Source organism: Salmo salar, chromosome ssa01 (genome assembly GCF_905237065.1).
Source record: "Salmo salar chromosome ssa01, Ssal_v3.1, whole genome shotgun sequence".
NCBI lineage: Eukaryota > Metazoa > Chordata > Actinopteri > Salmoniformes > Salmonidae > Salmo > Salmo salar.
In genome coordinates, this window is record NC_059442.1 from 52,994,906 (window position 1) to 53,016,438 (window position 21,533).

A 21,533-nucleotide genomic window follows, 5' to 3' on the forward strand; every position below is an offset into this window, starting at 1 on the left:
TTGCTCTTGCTTGTCCTGTCTCTCTCTATTTCTCCCCCCCCCCCCTCCCCCACTACCTCTCTCTTTCCAGGTCGCTCTTCACTCTTTCCGTTCGAGGACGGTTTCCTGGACGACGGGCACGGTGACCCCTCTCTGACCCCGGGGTTGAACTCGCCCACGCGCTGTCAAAACGGAGAGAGAATGGAGCGCTACTCCAGGAAGGTGTTTGTCGGAGGCCTTCCTCCTGACATAGATGAAGGTACGGACGGACGGCAGTGGCACTTGCCTGTCTGTCAGATCTGTTTGGGTTGTCTTGTCAGCCCCTATGGTCACTGGCCCCGTGCCTGTATCACATCACTCCGCTGGCCCATCTCACACACACACACACACACACATGGAAGTTGGCAAGAGCACACAACCAGATCTTCACTTTACTGTACAATCACTATATATCCTCATAGAATGTCCATCAGCTGCATGGCACATTCATCACATTAGTACATGTAGGGGTTTTGGACTGGCTAGGATACTACAAGCCCGATGAGGGTCTACAGATGCTGGTAGCCCCTGGCTCAGTGGGCTAAAGGGCTGGTTCTGTGTCTGTAGGATGCCGCTATCTGTCACGAAGCTGGTTCTCTGGGACTGTGGACTGACTGGTTATGTTCTGTGGGTTTGAGGCAGTGAGCTGGCAGTCAGTCTGGCAGCGGATGTGATAGTGTGTTATCCCACAGTGTGAAGAGGGCCTGACTGACTGCGTAGTTGGACTATGGGAATCTGGAATGGTGACACTGCTCAATATGGCTTTCATGAGACATACACACACACACGCAAACACACACAGAACACAAAACTTGCACAAAACACACACTAGTATATACACACACACACACACATACATACATACATACATACATACAGACACATACTAGTACACACATAGAACACAACACACACACAGAGTTTGTGAACAATGCGTGCCCATGACTTCTTGGAATATTTATGGGTTTCCACAGTACAATGACCCTAGTGAGAACAGAAACTGTCTGGCCTGGAGTGTGAAGACGTGTTTAATGCAGTAGACTAGTGGACAGCATTTTGGAAAACAAGCAAAAATACATTCTTTTCCTGGGTTTTGTTGATAGCATACAGTGAGGGTAGACAGTAGACACATTTTTGTTGTCGTTGGTGGCCTGCTTGTAGACAAATGGTTTCCATGGCAAAGTGCTCTATGACTGAGTTGACATGTTGTTTTTCATTCATCTTTTTTTCTGTAGATGAGATCACCAACAGCTTCCGTCGCTATGGACACCTGGTGGTGGATTGGCCCCACAAAGCCGAGAGCAAGTCCTACTTCCCACCTAAAGGTAAGAACAGTTTCGTCACACCGGTCTGTAAAATAGCAGACCTCAGTCCACAGTAACAGGTGTTATTGTACAGTCATGATCATGCTGTGCTGCTAAGGCAAAGGTTGTTTGCGAAGGGTTACGTTACCCAGAATTCCAGGGTCAGGGCGTCTCGAGGCATCTGTTTATTAATATGGCCCCCTACTGCTATCTCAGGGATAGAAACACACACACAGCCCCGCTCTGGTCTCGCACCACAGGCTCCTGAAGGTCCCAGAGCACAATGTTTTTCTGTTTAATACCTGGAGAGTGCAAAGGCTTTCTCCTGCCCCCCCCCCGCCCTCTTCGGTTTCATTTGGACAGGTGACCATAGCGGAGAAGGCCCTTCCTTTCAGGCCCTGTGCCTGTATCACATCACTCCGCTGGCCCATCACACACACACACACACACAGACACTTTTCTGTGTCATATTAGGGAAACTATTAAAGCAGAAATAGCTGACATTCCTCAGGCAGATGGTAATATGCTACAGCTGTGTAAACTGCCAGTTTCTTCCCTCTCTCATTTTCAATTTCCCAGTTTTTTGGGATGATAAACTTTTTTTTATTTTCAATAGTCCTCGGCTCTCTATTCCGAAGCTCAGAAGTGGAAAAATGCAGCATCCTTTTAGGGGAATGAGTTACGCTTGAGGGCCGTAGGATTCCTTGTAAGGGAGGGAGGGAAGACTTGGTTAGCCACAAGGAAACCACGACCTCGTGTTGTACTCGCCCATGTGTATTGATGTTGTAATGGGCCACGTACGTATCTACCTCTTGAAAACATGGATGCCATGTGAGAGTGGCTGAAATCCCTTGTTTACACTGTCTTCCTAATTCTGCGGTTTGAACTCTGCAGGTTATAGTGGTTGAAAGAGTTAAGTGGCAAAGTTCTTAGCAGGAGATGTGTGTGTGTTAGTGTGTGTGTGTGTGTGTGTCCTATCCTTTCATGCGCTGTAACGGTTGCTTCGCAGATGTGCTATTCCCATCAAGTGGTCATCAATCTCTCCCCATATTAAAAGTGGTTCCAAGCTGACCTAATGGAAGATGGTAGTCACTTTGTTCCGTCTTGTGCCACATTAAAATGAGCAGCTATGTGTCTCTGTACAATTATGAAACTCTTCTTTTTGGTTTGGGAGATGAGGATAACTCATGTTGTGGCTTCCAGGCCACGCGAAGGGCAGGGCCTATCTACGGGCTGAACTGGGATCAGTTGCAAGCCCGGGGCCAGATAGGTAGTTATCCCTGATGGACAGGCCTGAGGTCCATTCACGGGCCACTGCACTGTTCCTATACTTCCTAGTAGAGGTCGGCCGATTATGATTTTTCAACGCCGATACCGATTATTGGAGGACCAAAAAACCGATACCGATTAATCGCCCGATTTTTATTTATTTATTATTTATTTATTTGTAATAATGACAATTACAACAATACTGAATGAACACTTATTTTAACTTAATATAATACATCAATAAAATCAATTTAGCCTCAAATAAATAATGAAACATGTTCAATTTGGTTTAAATAATGCAAAAACAAAGTGTTGGAGAAGAAAGTAGAAGTGCAATATGTGCCATGTAAGAAAGCTAACGTTAAGTTCCTTGCTCAGAACATGAGAACATATGAAAGCTGGTGGTTCCTTTTAACATGAGTCTTCAATATTCCCAGGTAAGAAGTTTTAGGTTGTAGTTATTATAGGAATTATAGGACTATTTCTCTCTATGCCATTTGTATTTCATATACCTTTGACTATTGGATGTTCTTATATGCACTTTAGTATTGCCAGTGTAACAGTATAGCTTCAGTCCCTCTCCTCGCTCCTACCTGGGCTCGAACCAGGAACACATCGACAACAGCCACCCTCGAAGCAGCGTTACCCATGCAGAGCAAGGGGAACAACCACTCCCAAGTCTCAGAGCAAGTGACGTTTGAAACACTATTAGCGTGCACCCGCTAACTAGCTAGCCATTTCACATCGGTTACACCAGCCTAATCTCTGGGGTTGATAGGCTTGAAGTCATAAACAGCACAATGCTTGAAGAATTGCTAAGAGCTGCTAGCAAAACGCACGAAGGTGCTGTTTGAATGAATGCTTACGAGCCTGCTGCTGCCTACCATCGCTCAGTCAGACTGCTCTATCAAATATCAAATCATAGACTTAATTATAATAAACACACAGAAATACGAGCCTTTGGTCATTAATATGGTCGAATCCGGAAACTATCATTTCGAAAACGAAACGTTTTTTCTTTCAGTGAATAATGGGTGGCATCCCTAAGTGTAAATATTCCTGTTACATTGCACGACCTTCAATGTTATGTCATAATTATGTACAATTCTGGCAAATTAATTACGGCCTTTAACCCCCGTTCCTAGGCCGTCATTGAAAATAAGAATGTGTTCTTAATCTGACTTGCCTAGTTAAATAAAGGTGGGGGAAGAAAAAAAATTCGTCAAATCGGCGGCTAAAAATACCGATTACCGATTTGTTATGAAAACTTGAAATCGGCCCTAATTAATCGGCCATTCCGATTAATCGTTCGACCTCTACTTCCTAGTACGTGTCCCATGTTGGGCTTAGTCCCATTCTCTCAGCCTGCCTGTGTCTGTCTGTCGGCCGGATGATGTCACTGACCGATGAGGTTGCCATGGCGGCGGTGCTGCTCACAACTGCTCATTGAGCCCTGCAGCCCCAGGCGTCGCCGTTGGCGACGAGCTCCAAACACCACTGAAGTTATTTCTGTCTGCTCCGCACGGAGGTAGAGATGAGCCAGGAAGGGGAGGGGGCTCCTTTGGGGTTTAGAGTGGCTGCTTTTAGGATAATGTGTCTGTGTCAGAGCCTGGATGCTGGGAGCTTATCCATGTTACAGGGGGGCGAGGTACGCAATGGCTAGCTTAGGAGGACAGGGCACAGCCTCGAGCCAGGGGTCTGACAGACACAGGCCACTCTAATGATGCCACCGGAGCCCCATTGGTAGTGCCCTCGCCCCTAAGGTGGGTTTAACTCTCTTTACTCATGGTACAGAGAAGATGTGTGGGGGATGATCGAGGATGCATCGAGTGATTCTTCACAAATTGAGATGATTAGTGAAGCTTCGTTTCACCTCCTCTGGTCTCAGCTGCCTGTGCTCTCGTGACGCTCCCATGCCTATTTGTTTTAGGAAAGCAGATATTTGTCTCTCTCTCCCCCTCCCTCCCTCCCTCCCTCCCTCCCTCCCTCCCTCCCTCCCTCCCTCCCTCCCTCCTTCCTCTCATCATGTAAGCTGCTGTCAGCAGTGCATTTTATTTACTTTCAGTGGCAGAGTTCCAGCTCTTAGTGGTTGGTCTGGTTTCTCTCTCTTCTTCACCCACCTTCTCCTCCATATCTCTCCCCTCCCTCTTTCTATCATTGGTCTGACCAATCGGAATCCACGCTTGAAGATTATTTTGATCACGTGGACTGGGATATGTTCAGAGTAGCATCAGAAAATAACACGTATATACCGATATGGTGAATGAGTTTATCAGGAAGTGCATAGGAGATGTTGTACCCATGGTGACTATTAAAACCTACCCCAGCCAGAAACCGTGGATAGATGGGAGCATTGGCGCAAAACTGAAAGCGCGAACCACCGCATTTATTCCCATCGCAATTAAGCAGGTTAAACGTCAGTATAGGGACAAAGTTGAGTCCCAGTTCAACGGCTCAGCCACGAGACGTATGTGGCGGGGTCTACAGACAATCACGGATTATAAAAGGAAATCACCTCCACCCTACCTGTTACCCTAGATCCACTCCAATTTGCTTGCCGCCCCAATAGGTCCACAGACGATGCAATCGCCACCACACTGCCCTGTCCCATCTGGACAAGAGGCATATCTATGTAAGAATGCTGTTCATTGACTATAGCTCAGCATTCAACACCATAGTACCCTCCAAGCTCATCATTAAGCATGAGGCCCTAGGTCTGAACCCCCGCCCTGTGCAACTGGGTCCTGGACTTCCTGACGGGCCGCCACCAGGTGGTGAAGGTAGGAAACAACACCTCTTCGCTGATCCTCAACACAGGGGCCCCACAAGGGTGCGTGCTCAGCCCCCTCCTGTACTCCCTGTTCACCCATGACTGCGTGGCCAAGCACACCTCCAACTCAATCATCAAGTTTGCAGTCGACACAACAGTAGTAGGCTTGATTACCAACAACAATGAGACAGCCTACAGGGAGGAGGTGAGGGCTCTGGGAGTGTGGTGCCAGGAAAACAACCTCTCACTCAACGTCAACAAAACCAAGGATATGATTGTGTACTTCAGGAAACAGCAGATGGTGCACCCCCCCCCCACCCCATCCACATTGATGGGACCGCAGCGGAGAAGGTGGAAAGCTTCAAGTTCCTCGGCGTACACATCGCTGGCAAACTGAAATGGTGCACCCACACAGACAGTGTGGTGAAGAAGGCGCAACAGCGCCTCTTCAACCTCAGGAGGCTAAAGAAATTTGGCTTAACATCTAAAATGTGCATCTGTAAAAGTTGAGGGTTTGAGAGTATCCTGTCGGGCTGTATCATCGCCTGCTACGGCTACGGCCCACAACCGCAACGCTCTCCAGAGGGTGGTGCAGTCTCCCCAACGCATTACCGTGGGCAATCTTCCCACCCTCCTGGACACCTACAGCATCCGATGTCACAGGAAGGCCAAAAAGATCATCAAGGACATCAACCACCCGAGCCACTGCCTGTTCACACTACTATCATCCAGAAGGTGAGGTCAGTACAGGTGCATCAAAGCTGGGACCGAGAGACTGAAAAACAGCTTCTATCTCAAGGCCATCCGACTGTTAAACAGCCATCATGAGCACATCAGAGGCAGCTGCCTATAGACAGAGAATAGGAATCACTGGCCACTTTTAGAAATGGATCACTAGCCACTTTAATAATGTCTCTGTACCTAGCAATACTCATCTCATATGTACAAACTGCACTCCACACTATTATACGGTATCTTAGTCACTCTTAAATTGTGTTCATATTGCATCACCCATTTTGTATGTATATACTGTATTGTATTCTATACTTCACCACTGACTGTTAAACAGCCATCTCCAGCACATCAGAGGCTGCTGCCTATAGACATAAATTAGGAATCACTGTCCACTTTAAGGTAATGAAATACTAGCCACTTTAATAAACTCTACTCTATACTATTCTACGGTATCTTAGTCACTTTAATTGTGTGTAAATATTGCATCACCCATCTCATATGTATATACTGTATTCTATACTATGCCACTGCATCTTAGTCCAATGCCGCTCTGACATATGTTTACTTAATCCATTCCTTACTTAGATTTAGGTGTGTTTTGGGTATGTGTTGTGAAACTGTTAGATATTGCTGCACTGTCGGAGCTAGAAGCACAAGCATTTAGCTACACCCGTAATAACATCTGCTAAACACGTGTATGTGACCAATACATTTGATTTGATTAGGATATAGACAGTTTATTAGGTACAGCCCGCCACCAGCCTGTACCGTTGACACCAGGCAGGATGGGACCATGGACTCATGCTGTTTACGCCAAATCCTGACTCTGCCATCAGCATGAAGCAACAGGAACCTGGATTCGTCGGACCAGGCAATGTTTTTTTTCTCTCTTCAGTTGTGCAGTGTTGGTGATCACCTACACCCTAGAGCCGCTTCTTCTTGTTTTTAGCTGATCGGTGTGGAACCCGTTGTGGTCTGCTGCAATAGCCTATCCGTGACAAGGACTGGCGAATTGTGCGTTCTGAGATGCCGTTCTGAACACCACTGTTGTACTGCGCCGTTATTTATCTGTTTGTGGCCTGCCTGTTAGCTTGCGCGATTCTTGCTATTCTCCTTTGACCTCTCTCATCAACGAGCTGTTTTCACCCACAGGACTGCCACTGACTGGATGGTTTTTGTTTGTCGCTCCATTCTCTGTAAACCCTAGACACTGTCGTGCGTGAAAAGCCCAGGAGGCCGGCCTTTCTGAGATATTGGAACCGGCGAGCCTGGCACCGACGATCATACCACACTCAGTCGCTTAGGTCATTAGTTTTACCCATTCTGACATTCAATCGAACAGTAACTGAATGCCTCGATGTCAGCCTGCTTTATAGAGCAAGCCACGGCCACGTGACTCACTGTCTGTAGGAGTTAACCATTTTCATAAATGGGGTGGTACTAGTCTAAATACCCCTTGCACATTTCTTTACATTTTGCTGCCTTAAAAATGTTACCTAAAAATGGATTAGTGTAAGTGTACTTATTAAGCCCCCCCAAATCTAAGTTTAGACATTTCTAACATATAAAATCAAAGATTATTCTCTCGAAGTTTTTGACTACTTTTATTTATTTTTTTTATTCTAAGAAATAAATATTTGATAAAACGTGAAAAGTCTGGACTGGGCTTAATGGGTACTGAATGTACCCTTTAAGCCCATAGGTGTCCATGGGTGTTCCAAATGAAATATAACATTTTTATTAATTTCCAAATGTTCAAAATTTACAAACTGACATTTCTTATGTAAAATTGTATTATATGAATCACCCCTGAAGTTATTGAAATAAACTGATCATTACTATTCATCATGAAAGTAGCACTCATAACATAACAAGATCTAAGTGGAGATCTATGTGGACTTAGGCTTCTGTTCTTTGACAACCATAGACAATCATAGACTTTAATCAAGACCTTAATCAGGTGTGTTACTGCTTGGTTAGAACAAAACCCTGCACCGACACCAGCCTTCTGTGGATAAGAAGCCATGCTCACAGACTGTAACACACACTGACCCTCTGGATAAGAAGCCATGTACACAGACTGTAACACACAGACTGTAACACACACTGATCCTCTGGATAAGAAGCCATGTACACAGACTGTAACACACACTGGCCCTCTGGATAAGAAGCCATGTACACAGACTGTAACACACAGACTGTAAGACACACTGACCTTCTGGATAAGAAGCCATGCACACAGACTGTAACACACACTGGCCCTCTGGATAAGAAGCCATGTACACAGACTGTAACACACAGACTGTAACACACACTGATCCTCTGGATAAGAAGCCATGCACACAGACTGTAACACACCCTGATCCTCTGGATAAGAGGCCATGTACACAGACTGTAACACACCCTGATCCTCTGGATAAGAAGCCATGTACACAGACTGTAACACACCCTGATCCTCTGGATAAGAGGCCATGTACACAGACTGTAACACACAGACTGTAACACACACTGGCCCTCTGGATAAGAGGCCATGTACACAGACTGTAACACACACTGATCCTCTGGATAAGAAGCCATGTACACAGACTGTAACACACACTGATCCTCTGGATAAGAAGCCATGCACACAGACTGTAACACACACAATTTCAATTAATTATCTGAAAGGTGATTCACATTTGCTGTACTGATATTCTTGTTAATTATTTAAACTCGTCTTCCTAAAGCCAATCTGAAGACCATTTCAAATCTCCCTCTCTACTGTATTACAAAGGTACAAGTGGTGGACAAAAAAAACTGAATCACCTTGATGAATGAAGGACAACAATATGACAATAGCATACTGGGCTTAATAGGAGCATACTGGTTTTAATAGGAGCATACTGGGCTTGATAGGAGCATACTGGGCTTGATAGGAGCATACTGGGCTTGATAGGAGCATACTGGGCTTGATAGGAGCATACTGGGCTTGATAGGAGCATACTGGGCTTGATAGGAGCATACTGGGCTTGATAGGAGCATACTGGGCTTGATAGGAGCATACTGGGCTTGATAGGAGCATACTGGGCTTGATAGGAGCATACTGGGCTTGATAGGAGCATACTGGGCTTAAAAATAGGAGCATACTGGCTTAAAAATAGGAGCATACTGGGCTTAAAAATAGGAGCATACTGGGCTTAATTGGAACAACAGTGATTTATAGTAAAAAAAAAAGACAATAGGAAAGCCTACTCATAAAATATTTGGAAAGCAATGGTTTTGGGTATAAATATACACTGAGTGTACAAAACATTATGAACACCAGCTCATTCCATGAGAGACTGACCAGGTGATTTCAAGTGAAAGCTATTGATGTCACTTGTTAAATCAGCTTCACTCAGTGTAGATGAAGGGGTGGAGACAGGTTTAAAGAATGATTTTTAAGCCTTGAGACAATTGAGACATGGATTGTGTATGTGTGCCATTCAGAGGGTGAATGAGCAAGACAAAATATTTAAGTGCCTTTGAACGGGGTATGGTAGAAGGTGCCAGGCGCACCAGTTTGTGTCAAGAACTGCAACGCTGCTGGGTTTCTCCACGCTCAACAGTTTCCTGTGTGTATCAAGAATGGTCCGCCAACCAAAGGACATCCAGCCAACTTGACACAACTGTGGGAAGCATTGGAATCAACATGGGCCAGCATCCCTGTGGAACGCTTTCAACACCTTATAGAGTCCATACCCTGATGAATTTAGGCTGTTCTGACAGAAAAGGGGGAGTGCGACTCAATATTAGGAAAGTGTTCTTAATGTTTTGTACACTGTGTAGACTACGATATTATGCAAAGTTAGTTTTGATCAAATTGAATAATATTTATTTATTGCCATATTCTGTATAGATGGTGCTTTTTGTTCTACAGTACCCTTTAACCCTCGTACCTGTATACAGGTTGAAAATGGCCAATTTGGGCACTGATAAACATCTCAATATCTCAATTGGAACACAGTGGCTGTACAGTAACATGCTATACATGACGTCAGAGCTCTGGTTCTGCGCTTCCCAGCTCTGTATGGGTTTTGGCTGACAGCCGTTCTGAACTTGAGCACCGCACACAACAAGAAGTTGCCCCCATCCCTCCCAGTAATTTGGGCATCTTTTGGAAATGTGTTGTCTGAGTGAGGGAAATGCTGTAAATAAAGATGACTCTATGTATTCTGAAAGATGAGTCATTGAGAATCAGAATCAATACTGCTTTGATGTCATACAAGCAAGCCAAACACCTGTGAGTCTAATTGTGCATAAAACCTATGTAATATACAGTGTCAACATTTATGAGCACTTTGTTTTGAGGTACAGGTACAAGATGACATGGCGTCATACCCCTGGCTTTTCTGAACAGAATGAGTCTGTTTGTCTATTGTGAAGAAAATTTACCTCGGCACCTGAATGCACTCATGACTCCTTTCTATGTGCGCCGAAGTTATGATCCGTTTCCCTGAATTGCATTATGAAAGCTTAACACTGTAATATCATATTTTATAACTTAGCTAGTCATGTTGACTGAACAGGCTTTCAAATTATGCCCACCTGACTCAGATTGTGATTTATACTGGGCCGTTTTTGGGTTGCGTAAACTAGTCGTTGTGTGAGAGTGGGGATGCAGGGTTGTGTTCCAAACATAACTACAAGTGTGCTTGCTCTGGTTCCTCAACGGCATTGCTAGGAGAGCTCAACAAAGCACCTTATAGTTGATGACTCTTCTTTGAGTCATTAAAGTGCATTGAAATGACTTAGGAACTGTGCACACTTTAGAGAGGTGTGACCACTTGGAGAGACCTGTTAGTCCTCTCACTCAAAACCTTGTACATTTTTTGTCTTATGTTGCACCTGTCCCACTTTTTCCAGGAATATTCTTATTGTGTTACTGGATATATCCAGAGTATTTTCAGATTTTATTATCAACAAATGCGGCTAAAAGTACACAATGTAAAATTCACATAAAATCAACATATTTATTTATGTTTGGATTGTCTTGTCAGGTGAACTGTTATGTCCTCACCTTTTTGTCTAATAATTTTTCTCAGAACCTCAAAACTGTTCCCTTTCAATTGCTACCATGATTATGCCCATTATTTTCATAAAGTAAACATTTAACTCTAGCTCTCTCTATATAGGCCAATTCCCACCTAAGTGTAAATGGTTACGCCCAGCTGAGGAAAAATGTCAAATTTACAAAAAATGGCATCTATGTATAAAAATGCAAGGTTCATTTAACAGTAAATGCATTTAAACATGTATGCTGTGAATCCCTGAAATCTCTTGTTCTACTTCACCAAGTTATGTTGCCTTATGTTGCCACTGTGTGACTTTGACATGCAGGCATGACTGCTAGCATGTGCTTATACTGTGCCTTCAGAAAGTATTCATACCCCTTGACTTTATTCCACATTTTGTGTTACAGCCTGAATTCAACATGGATTAAATAGATTTTCCCCCTCCATCTACACACAATATCCCATAATGACAAAATGAAAACATGTTTGTAGATTTAAATAAAATGTTATTTATTGAAAATGAAATGCATAAATATTTGATTTACATAAGTATTCACACCCCTGAGTCAATACATGTTAGAATCACCTTTGTCAGCGATTACAGCTGTAAGTCTTTCTGGGTAATTCTTTTAAGAGCTTTCCACAACTGGATTGTGCAGCATTTGCCCATTTGATTATTTTCTAAATTCTTTAAGCTCTGTCAAATTGGTTGTTGATCATTGCTAGACAACCATTTTCAGGTCTTGCCATAGATTTTCAAGTAGATTTAAGTCAAAACTGTAACTCGGCAACTCAGGAACATTCACTGTCTTCTTGGTAAGCAACTCCAGTGTATATTTGGCCTTGTGTTTTAGGTTATTGTCCTGCTGAAAGGTGAATTCATCTCCAAGTATCTGGTGGAAAGCAGACTTAACCAGGTTTTCCTCTAGGATTTTGTCTGTGCTTAGCTCCATTCTGTTATTTTTTTTTTTATCCTGGAAAACTCCCCAGGCCTTAACAATTACAAGCATACCCATAACATGATGCAGCCACCACTGTGCTTGAAAATATGGAGATTGGTACTCAGTAATGTGTGTTATTGGATTTGCCCCAAACTTAACACTTTGTAGTCAGGACAAAAAGTTAATTGCTTTGCCACATGTTTTGCAGTATTACTTTAGTCCCTTGTTGCAAACAGGATGCATGTTTTGGAATATTTTTTATTCTGTACGGGCTTCCTTTTCACTCTGTCAATTAGGTTTGTATAGGGGAGTAGCTACAATGTTGTTGATCCATCCTCTGTTTTCTCCTGTCACAGCCATTAAACTCCATAACTGTTTTAAAGTCACCCTTGGCCTCACGGTGAAATCCCTCTACCGGCAACTGAGTTAGGAAGGACGTCTGTATCTTTGTACTGACTGGGTGTGTTGATACACCATAATTCATAACTTCACCATGCTCAGAGATGTTAAATGTCTGCTTTTTTTTGCAAGGTATTGGAAAACCTCCCTGGTCTTTGGTTGAATCTGTGTTTACTGCTTGACTGAGGGACCTTACAGTTAATTGTATGTGTGGGGTTCATAAATGAGTGGGGTCATACATTTTTTTAAACGACTTATTATGTGACTTGTTAAGCAAATGTTTACTCCTGAACTTATTTAGGGTTGCCATAACGAAGGGATGAATACATATTGACTCAAGACATTTCAGCTTTGCATTTTTAATTAATTTTGAATTTTTTCTAAAAACATAATTCCACTTTCACATTATGGGATATTGTGTGTAGGTGAGTGACACTTTTTTTGGCACTTTAATCAATTTTAAATTCAGGCTGTAACACAACAAAAATGTGGTGAAAAAAGGGGTGTGAATACTTTCTGAAGGCACATTAATATCTTAATTTTACATAAAATATGATCACTTATCTTTTTTTATTATTTTACCTTTATTTAACTAGGCAAGTCAGTTAAGAACAAATTCTTATTTTCAATGACAGCCTAGGAACAATGGGTTAACTGCCTTGTTCAGGGGCAGAATGACAGATTTTTACCTAGGCTACCTGCCGCCCCATCTGAGAAGGTGCACATTTATGTTGTTATTCAACATGTTTTTCAAGAAGAAACAGTTAAACTTTTCTTTCACTTTCAAAATGTGGAGTAGATTGGTAGGGAAAAATCTAATTTAGTCCCTTTTTTAGGTAGAATTTTTAAGGCAAATGTGAAGACTGCAAGGGTTGTGTAGACTTTGACTAGGCAGTGCTAGGGCAGCTTTGCATCTCTCTTCCTCTCTTCATTCCTCTTCTCCTCCATGTCCTTCTCCCTTCTTTCCTCCTTTCTGTTTTTAGGATATACTGTATAGCAGCGCAGCTCTGCTGTAGGTTTCAGGCATGGTCAGTTGAGACTTGAGACCGCTTCCAGACTGGGAAGGGACTGCTTTCTATGGGAGGATTTTGATGATGAGCTGTGAGAGAGCTTTGCCAGAGTCTGCTTTCCACCCTTCACAGATGGGTCTCACTGATTTTATTCTCTACTAGTCCTGGGCCCATATCCATCAAGGTTCTCAGAGTAGGTCCTGCTCTAGGATCCGTTTTACCTTTCAGAGCATACTAAATACGACAGTGGGGACCTGCTCCTAGATCAGAACTCTTACTCTGAGATGCTTTATGAATACGGGCCAGACCAGTCTGCAGTGTCGTGGTCCGCACCCCTCTCTTGGCGCTGTAAATCTGGAAAGAAACAAGTTCCTGAATCAGGAAACATTAGCCTTGATAAATTGTTACCCTATTAAATCAACAGACGCATAAACTTGAACCATACTTTGAAATGAGTCTCACCTCTTGAAACTTTGTCATCATTTAAACTTTGATTGTCGGAAGCTGAAATGATGGCGGCTATTGATTTGTGAGGGAAGTTTTAGGCTGAATTTTAGTTGGAGAGCCATAGTGGACGCGCTGTGCAAGTCACTGTTTGTTAGGTAAATTGGCCATCGTCGGAAGAGTCTTGGAAGTTTTTGAGTCAAGGTGTGAAATTAGAGTGGCTTGTTTGTGAGGTCATGTGTAGCTGTTTGACACAGTGTTGGCCGTCGCTGAGGGAAAGAGATGTTCATGTCTGAGGTCATTTTGTTGGCTGGAGGACCATGACGTAACCAGACCTGTCGTTTATCTGTAAACACAATTCCTTTACAGTCCAAAACTCTGCCTGGCCGTATGTTTTCCTTTACTCCCTTGGCGCAGTCGGGAGCTCCGCAGTAAAGCTTTATAAATCTCAGGCACGAGCCACTGCAGATCTGTGCTCTCCTCTCCTCCTCCTCTGGTTTACTAAGCCCCTGCACTGCGGAAGGCTTGCCTGCCTGTCTGGCCCCATTCCCCTTCTCAACTGTGCGCTTGCATATTTTCTCTCATGGATTTATTAATAATGGTGGAACTTGCCTCCCACCTAATGTTTACACCAATCCTATGCTTTTAAATCCACCACGGGGGGGGTGACAGTGCGATTGCACATGATGGCACCCATCCTAATAGCGAAGTGTGTGTGTGCCTATTCCGCTTGTTGAATGTGATCCTAACAGTTGCTAAAAGGTGACAGAAGTTAATCCTATACGGTGCTTTGACTCTAACAAGGAAGTGAACACTGTACTCACTGTGAAAGCCAAGAACTGCCTCCTTCATTTAGCGGCTCGGCTAGGCTAGCCCCTTCCCTCAACTGTGTAACCCCTAACTCTGCCAGTCGACCGACCAACCCGTTATTTTCCTTCACCGACGTCTCTTCCCCTATTTCTCTCCTCCATACACGCACCATTCTCTCTCTCTCTCTGTCGCTCGCGATCTCGCTCTCTCTCTCTCCGTCGCTCGCGATCTCGCTCGCTCTCTCTCTCTCTCTCTCTCTCGCACACTCTTGCTCCGGGACAGAACACGCTGTTCCTTTCCCTGACTGTGGCCTGTGGCTGTCGCTGCCGTTTCCGAAGACTGCAGCACGCAGTCTCTCTCTCTCAGTGCTTAAACCACATGATTCCCGACCCGATGACACCCTCTTCATTTAATGTGTTTTTTTTTCTATTCTGAGTTTATGGACGAGGCACATTGGGCACACCAGCCTGTTTCCATTATCCTGATTGTCTTAGATTTTCCCCATGTTGGGCCCAGGAGGAGTCGGAGTCTTAGTTAACCAATAGCAGAGACACACAGATGGACTAGTCATTTAGTGGTTGTGTTATGGTTGTGGCCTGGGAAATGTGGTTCATTGGTCAGGGTGATTTACTAAGTGAGTGTTTAAGTGTGCAGCCAGGCTGGACTACTGCCAGTTTGCAAATGAACCATTCCACCTGGTGGTGTGTTTACTTTGAAATGTCCACTTACAGGAGAATCATAGGCCTTGTGTCTTGTTTGCAATCCTTTTCCTTAGATGTCTGTCTTCAAGTCATTTTTTCCACAACGTTTTGACACGTCTTGTGATGCCTGAAGTTCCTCCTCCTGTGTTTTTTTTTGGTTTTTTGTCCCCTGCGATGAAATCTGTTAGGGGACTGTGGATCGGTTTCCGTCCGTCCGTACGTTAGTCACACGATATCTCAGACAGCACCGGCACGATTTTGACAAAACTTGGGTGAAGGATGCCATAAAGATCCGGCATTTACAAAATGACACTGATTGGCCCAAGGCGGGAGCTGTAGTAATTAACTGGAATGTGTGAGTCACACTAGGGAGGAAGAGGCAAAGCAAGAGTGATAACTGGGCCAAAATCTGTAGGTGGCGTTTTTTCGGATTTGTTTTGTATGGATGTCAATGAGAGAGTGTCGAATTTGGTTTTGGTTAATTTGGTTAACAAATAATGTAATGGCTTATTTGCTACGTGTGGCTTATTTGCTACGTGTGGCTTATTTGCTACGTGTGGCTTATTTGCTACGTGTGGCTTATTTGCTACGTGTGGCTTATTTGCTACGTGTGGCTTATTTGATCGAATAGAAGTTTCGTAGTGCACTTTATATCAGAGTTGTCCCTGTTGTTCACACTCGTATCTGCCTTCTCATTGGCTAGAATGGTCTGAGTATCAGTCTCTTCAGCTAACATTCCATTCCTTGCCGCTTCCAAAGAGTCTTTTGGCACATGACATGGAGTACAGGAAGTGGATTAGTTAGAGATTGGTACCCAGGCTAACTGCCTTCCATTTTGGAAGACATTTATTTTAGATGTTAGTGGCCACTTGAGTATCTGGCCAGTTTAATGGGTCACACACGATAACGGAAACTTATTACTTACACGGGATATCTCAATTGGCCCAAGCGGTGGCGCTGCATCACTTGTGGGGGACGACATGTTTACTGTTGCCTTGTTTTTAGTCCTCCTGATGTACTGAAAACAGCCTTGTGCTGACATATAGCAGCATTGAATTCTGGTGCCTCCTGTTTTGCTCATGGCGAGTGTGATGCACACGGACTCATCTGTTGTGACGCAGGCAGATGGGGCCAGGGACAGAGAAGGGGGTACTACCCTGGGAGGAACATGTTGTCACTGACGTGTGTGTGTGTGTGTGAGACATCAGAGGCACTAAGTCCCCTTTTGAAGGGCATGGTTGTGCTGGAGAGGTGGACAGCGAGTGCTGGTTGTGAACTCACTGAAGGACCATAGACACACACGCTCCACTCAGGTGTGTGTGTGTGTAATGATGATGATGATTATGACTAAGCACTGCCGGGGCTCAGTGAGAAAGGCTAGAGGACTGGGGAGTGGAAATGCTTGACGTAGCCCTCGTGGTGACATGCATGGACTTGAACATATATACTGTCGTTCCTGTATACGTTCTTTGATACACATACACACACACACCTTCATTTGCACAGACTCTCTCTCACACATACACACTCCGCAGCAGCAGTCCCTTTGAGGAATGTCTGAGAGTAAAACGTGACAGTTGCACATCTCTCTGTCCCCCTAGTTGCCACTCCATTCCTCGGCCAGGCGCTCTGTGTCCCGCATATATACGCCTAAAAGCAGTAGCCCCTTCACAGTCAGCTGACACCAGAAAGCGCACGCAGTGGCAGGAGGCGCCTCTGGCAGCCTTCTGCACCATAAATGTACGTCCTGTCTGCGTGTGGGCCCGGCCTCCCTCCCTCCCTCCACTCTGCTGCCTGCTCTGCTTTATGGCTCAGGTTCCCACATCACGTCCCTGGTGGCTCCACAGTTTTGCTCACATGACCACGGCCCTCTAGTTAAGGATACGTCAACTCATGTGCTTCAGAGGTGGAGATACATGCTACTTGTATGGCTCTGGTCGGTGCTAGCCTATTAGTTGCTGCAAATGTACTCTGTTCCACTGAATGGAATACCCCTGTGATACTTTGTCTACCATACATGTGTCATCATTGTCTTGTTCCGTTGTGTTTTCTCATGATCTTTTGTTCACTCTGTTCACACAATTGATACTGTATTGTTTCCATATCATATGCTAATACCAGAAGAATAGTAGGACACAGCTATGAGACAGCTACTCGTGTGAAGCTAGCTGACTCCCGTACTCTCAATTACGGAATAGGCATGACCCTAGTTAACTTCCCAACTCTCCCTAACTGACAGAATGGCCTTGACCCTAGGCCAACTCTCGCCTCTCCTCCCTTTTCAATATTAGATTATTTAACAATGCACACTGACAAGCCCTCTCCTCCCTTTCTCTCTGTATCTCTCTCTGCCGCAAAGCCAGACCTCATCATCCCACAGGAGCAAATCTTTGAGCACCGTAACTTTTCCAAAATGATTTGGAGAGTATTAGATTACATTTTGCACGGTACTTTTCTTTTTCGTACTGAAACTGAACAGACTTGATTTGAGCTTTTAGGCTGAAAGGTACTGCCTTCCATGGTTCAGGTTTAGACAGTACACAGTGTACTCACTGTGAGCGGGATATATATATTTTTTCTTTAGTCTAAAAACTCTTCTCTCTCTTCTCCCAGGCTATGCCTTCTTGCTGTTCCAAGAGGAGACCTCTGTCCAGGCCCTGATTGACGCCTGCATCGAGGAGGACGGGAAGCTTTACCTTTGTGTCTCCAGCCCCACTATCAAGGACAAACCAGTCAGTGAATGCAGCAGTACTGTACTGTACTGTAATACCCTTTTCACACTTCTAAACCGAGACAAGCCGACCTGTACTGGTCCAGTCTGGTTCTACATTCACCATAGTTGCTCTAACTGGGCTTGGAAGGAAATTAAGCAAGGCAGTTTGGTTCCGGTTGGGTGTAAGTGTGGATTTCTCGTCAGACACATGACTTAATTAATGATGTATTTCTTTTTTTTCCCAGGTCCAAATCCGCCCCTGGAACCTGAGTGACAGTGACTTTGTGATGGATGGCTCCCAACCGCTGGACCCCCGCAAGACTATATTTGTGGGGGGCGTGCCCCGGCCTCTACGTGCAGGTAGGGGATTGGTCAAAACGGATGTAGATCAGTGGATAGGTTGGTGGATGTTCTGTGTAAGATCGACTGGCGTAGACTGCGGTCTCTACAGGCTGTAATCAAAAATACAGTTTTGCCAGTGAGAAGGCGATCCACGTTGTTTCCAGGCAGTTCGCTAACTGGTGGTCATGTAAAGTATTCAAGCAAGGCCCATTAGGTGGTTCAGTGTTTCTGTGCTTGGGACCAACATCACTGACTGGCTGTCTGCTATGTGACCTAGTTATATCAACAGTCAAAGGCGACTACTGTAATGCACACTCACGGGACAATGTTATTGGCAAAGAATGTTATTCAAGTCGCATCATTCGGTTTGTCTCATAAAAAATATGAATTTCCATTTTTTTCCTACAGTTTCATTAGAGAAACTAGAGGCATGCAGTCATAACATTCTCTCTCTCTCTCTCTCTCTCTCTCACACATACTCTCTCTCTCTCACACATACTCTCTCTCTCTCTCACATCCTCTCTCTCTCTCTCTCTCTCTCTCTCTCTCTCTCTCTCTCTCTCTCTCTCTCTCTCTCTCACATACTCTCTCTCTCTCACATCTCTCTCTCTCTCTCTCTCTCTCTCTCTCTCTCTCTCTCTCTCTCTCTCTCTCTCACATCCTCTCTCTCTCTCACATCCTCTCTCTCTCTCTCTCTCTCTCTAGTGGAACTAGCTATGATCATGGACAGGCTGTATGGGGGTGTGTGCTACGCCGGCATTGACACTGACCCGGAGCTCAAGTACCCCAAGGGGGCGGGCCGTGTGGCCTTCTCCAATCAGCAGAGCTACATCGCCGCCATCAGCGCCCGATTTGTTCAGTTGCAGCACAACGACATTGACAAACGGGTGAGTGAGAACAAACACTGTATTCAGAATGTCTGTCTCCGTAGCAATAGTGCTCCAGGAGTTGCCCTAAAAGTTGGATAACAAGGGAGATATCTTTATCAGATGAAGAATGACTGGGTTGTGTCCGTTAGGGCGCGCAGCAGAAAAGGTTTTGCAACAGGGAACAAAAAGGAGTGTTTCTCATTGGACAAGTCCAGGTAGTCCCTCCCTGTTTGTCAGTTTTCTTCCGTTTGGTGCCGAATGAACACGACCCTAGTGTAACCTCCCAGTAGGGCCTAGTGTAGACTTTCTTATTTTATTATTTAACTAGGCAAGTCCGTTAAGAACCAATTGTTATTTACAATGACTGCCTACCCCCGGCCAAACCCGGACGACGCTGGGCCAATTGTGTGCCGCCCTATGAGACTCCCAATCACGGCCGGATGTGACGCAGCCTGGATTCAAACCAGGGACTGTAGTGACGCCTCTAGCACTGAGATGCGGTGCCTTAGACCGCTGCGCCGTTCGGGAGCCCAATGGCGTGCTGCTGTGTATCTGAACTCTTTAACTCTCCTTAAGACCCTTTACATAAGAGCTGTCATTATATGCTGGTATCCAACCGACAGTTCGGCGTAGCCTACAATACAGGGAGTCCCGGTTAGGTCTGTGGAATAGAGTTGGCTGTGTAATCACCCTGGCCTTTGGCTGCTGGAGGGCTGACCGATATTTGAAGTCCCAGACGTGGGGAAGGTTTAATTATAGGACTTCCTTATACATGAATATTCACTTTAGCCGTGGCCGGGTTATTTTGAGCGAGCTAGCCCTATAGAGCATGGCCTATTGTGACCAACCAAGACTGGTCGTCTGCCAGCCCAGAGAGGCTCGTCTCAGTGGTGGCTGCTCGTTCCACACTCCCTCTGTGTCTTCATTCAGACTACTGCCCTGGGATGTCTCTACTGTCTGACCCAGGGCCGTATTCACAGTGTCCAACAGTAGGAGTGCTGATCTAGGATCAGGACCGCCCTCCCCCTCTCTCCATAGCCATTATTACTTCAAATGTAAAACTGATCCTAGATCAGCACCCCTAACGCTGAGGCGCTTTTTGAATATGGGCCCAGACCACTAGACCTAGCTGCCACTAACAAGGCACGTAATGGCCTATAGATGAGATCGCTGCACTGCAAACCCTCATTATCAGCCATAGAGATTTGGTATGAGAGAAATCTCTTCTCCAGATCCCTATATTTGGCTGAGGCCAAGGAAAGCCTGGCTGGGGGGGGGGTACATCGTTGGAGGCTCTACCCAGAGAAGCCTCGCTGCCTGCCTTCCCCTCCAAAAGGTTTGGTCAACCACCACCGCGTCACACCCAGGTTCTCTCAGGGTTCGTTAATGTTCGTTGTTGTGGTTGAGGCCTAAAGCCTTAGTTCACTAGTGTCCATCCACAACACTTTTGTTTGCACGTTTTATTTCTGTTCCGTCTGGCAACACAATCATTCCGTTAACTGTAAATGGCCTCTTGGTATTGTCTTAGTGATATGTCAGAATGGTTCAATTACTGTACCTCAGAACGGCTTCATTGTTGTACTCACTGAGGTGATACTGGTATGTATTCATTAGGGCACACCATAGCAAAACATTTTGCAACGGAAACCAAAAACAAGCGCTGTTGGACACGCTCAGGTACCCTTTTTCAGTCCGTTTCCTACCGTTTGGTGCCAAATGAAAATGAGCCTGGTTGCCAGTCTGTTTCTGGCTTTGGCCATTGCTAATCGTTGTCTTACCAGGGCTGGGGGTTTATAGAAAAGCCTTCATTACACTGTCAGGCTGTAGGGGAGGGATCGCTGTATGTAACCAGGGCCTGCTCACACACTGTGTCATCTCCATGGAGACACAGATTGGATCGTCTGTCCCTCAGCAACGGTCAACTGACTCCAATTCTCTCTCGTGTGTGTGTGTGTGTGTGTGTGTGTGTGTGTGTGTGTAGAAGTATACCTGCTTCAGTGAATAAAGAGTACCAGGCAGTGGCCTGAGAATGTTGTGCAACACTTGGACACATGAGTCATTTTGGCTCTTAAAATATTCACCACATCTGCTTTTACAGTGTCTTACCCATAGAGAGGAAAATAGGAACGACTAGAGACAGAAACGGATTTGAGAAGTTGATATTTTTAGCCTTTA

General features: G+C 44.9%; 1 protein-coding gene across 9 annotated transcripts in view; it reads left to right on the forward strand.

Annotated features, from left to right (window-relative positions):
* cpeb3 (cytoplasmic polyadenylation element binding protein 3) overlaps positions 1 to 21,533 on the forward strand; it is a 78,113-nt gene that overhangs the window by 50,769 nt on the left and 5,811 nt on the right. For all 9 annotated transcript variants that reach the window (XM_014199958.2, XM_014199966.2, XM_014200004.2 and 6 more), the window contains 5 exons: positions 71 to 238; positions 1,254 to 1,343; positions 18,048 to 18,166; positions 18,393 to 18,507; positions 19,195 to 19,376. In XM_014199958.2, the coding sequence (XP_014055433.1) occupies positions 71 to 238; positions 1,254 to 1,343; positions 18,048 to 18,166; positions 18,393 to 18,507; positions 19,195 to 19,376 (674 nt within the window). The remainder of the gene's footprint in view (positions 1 to 70; positions 239 to 1,253; positions 1,344 to 18,047; positions 18,167 to 18,392; positions 18,508 to 19,194; positions 19,377 to 21,533) is intronic.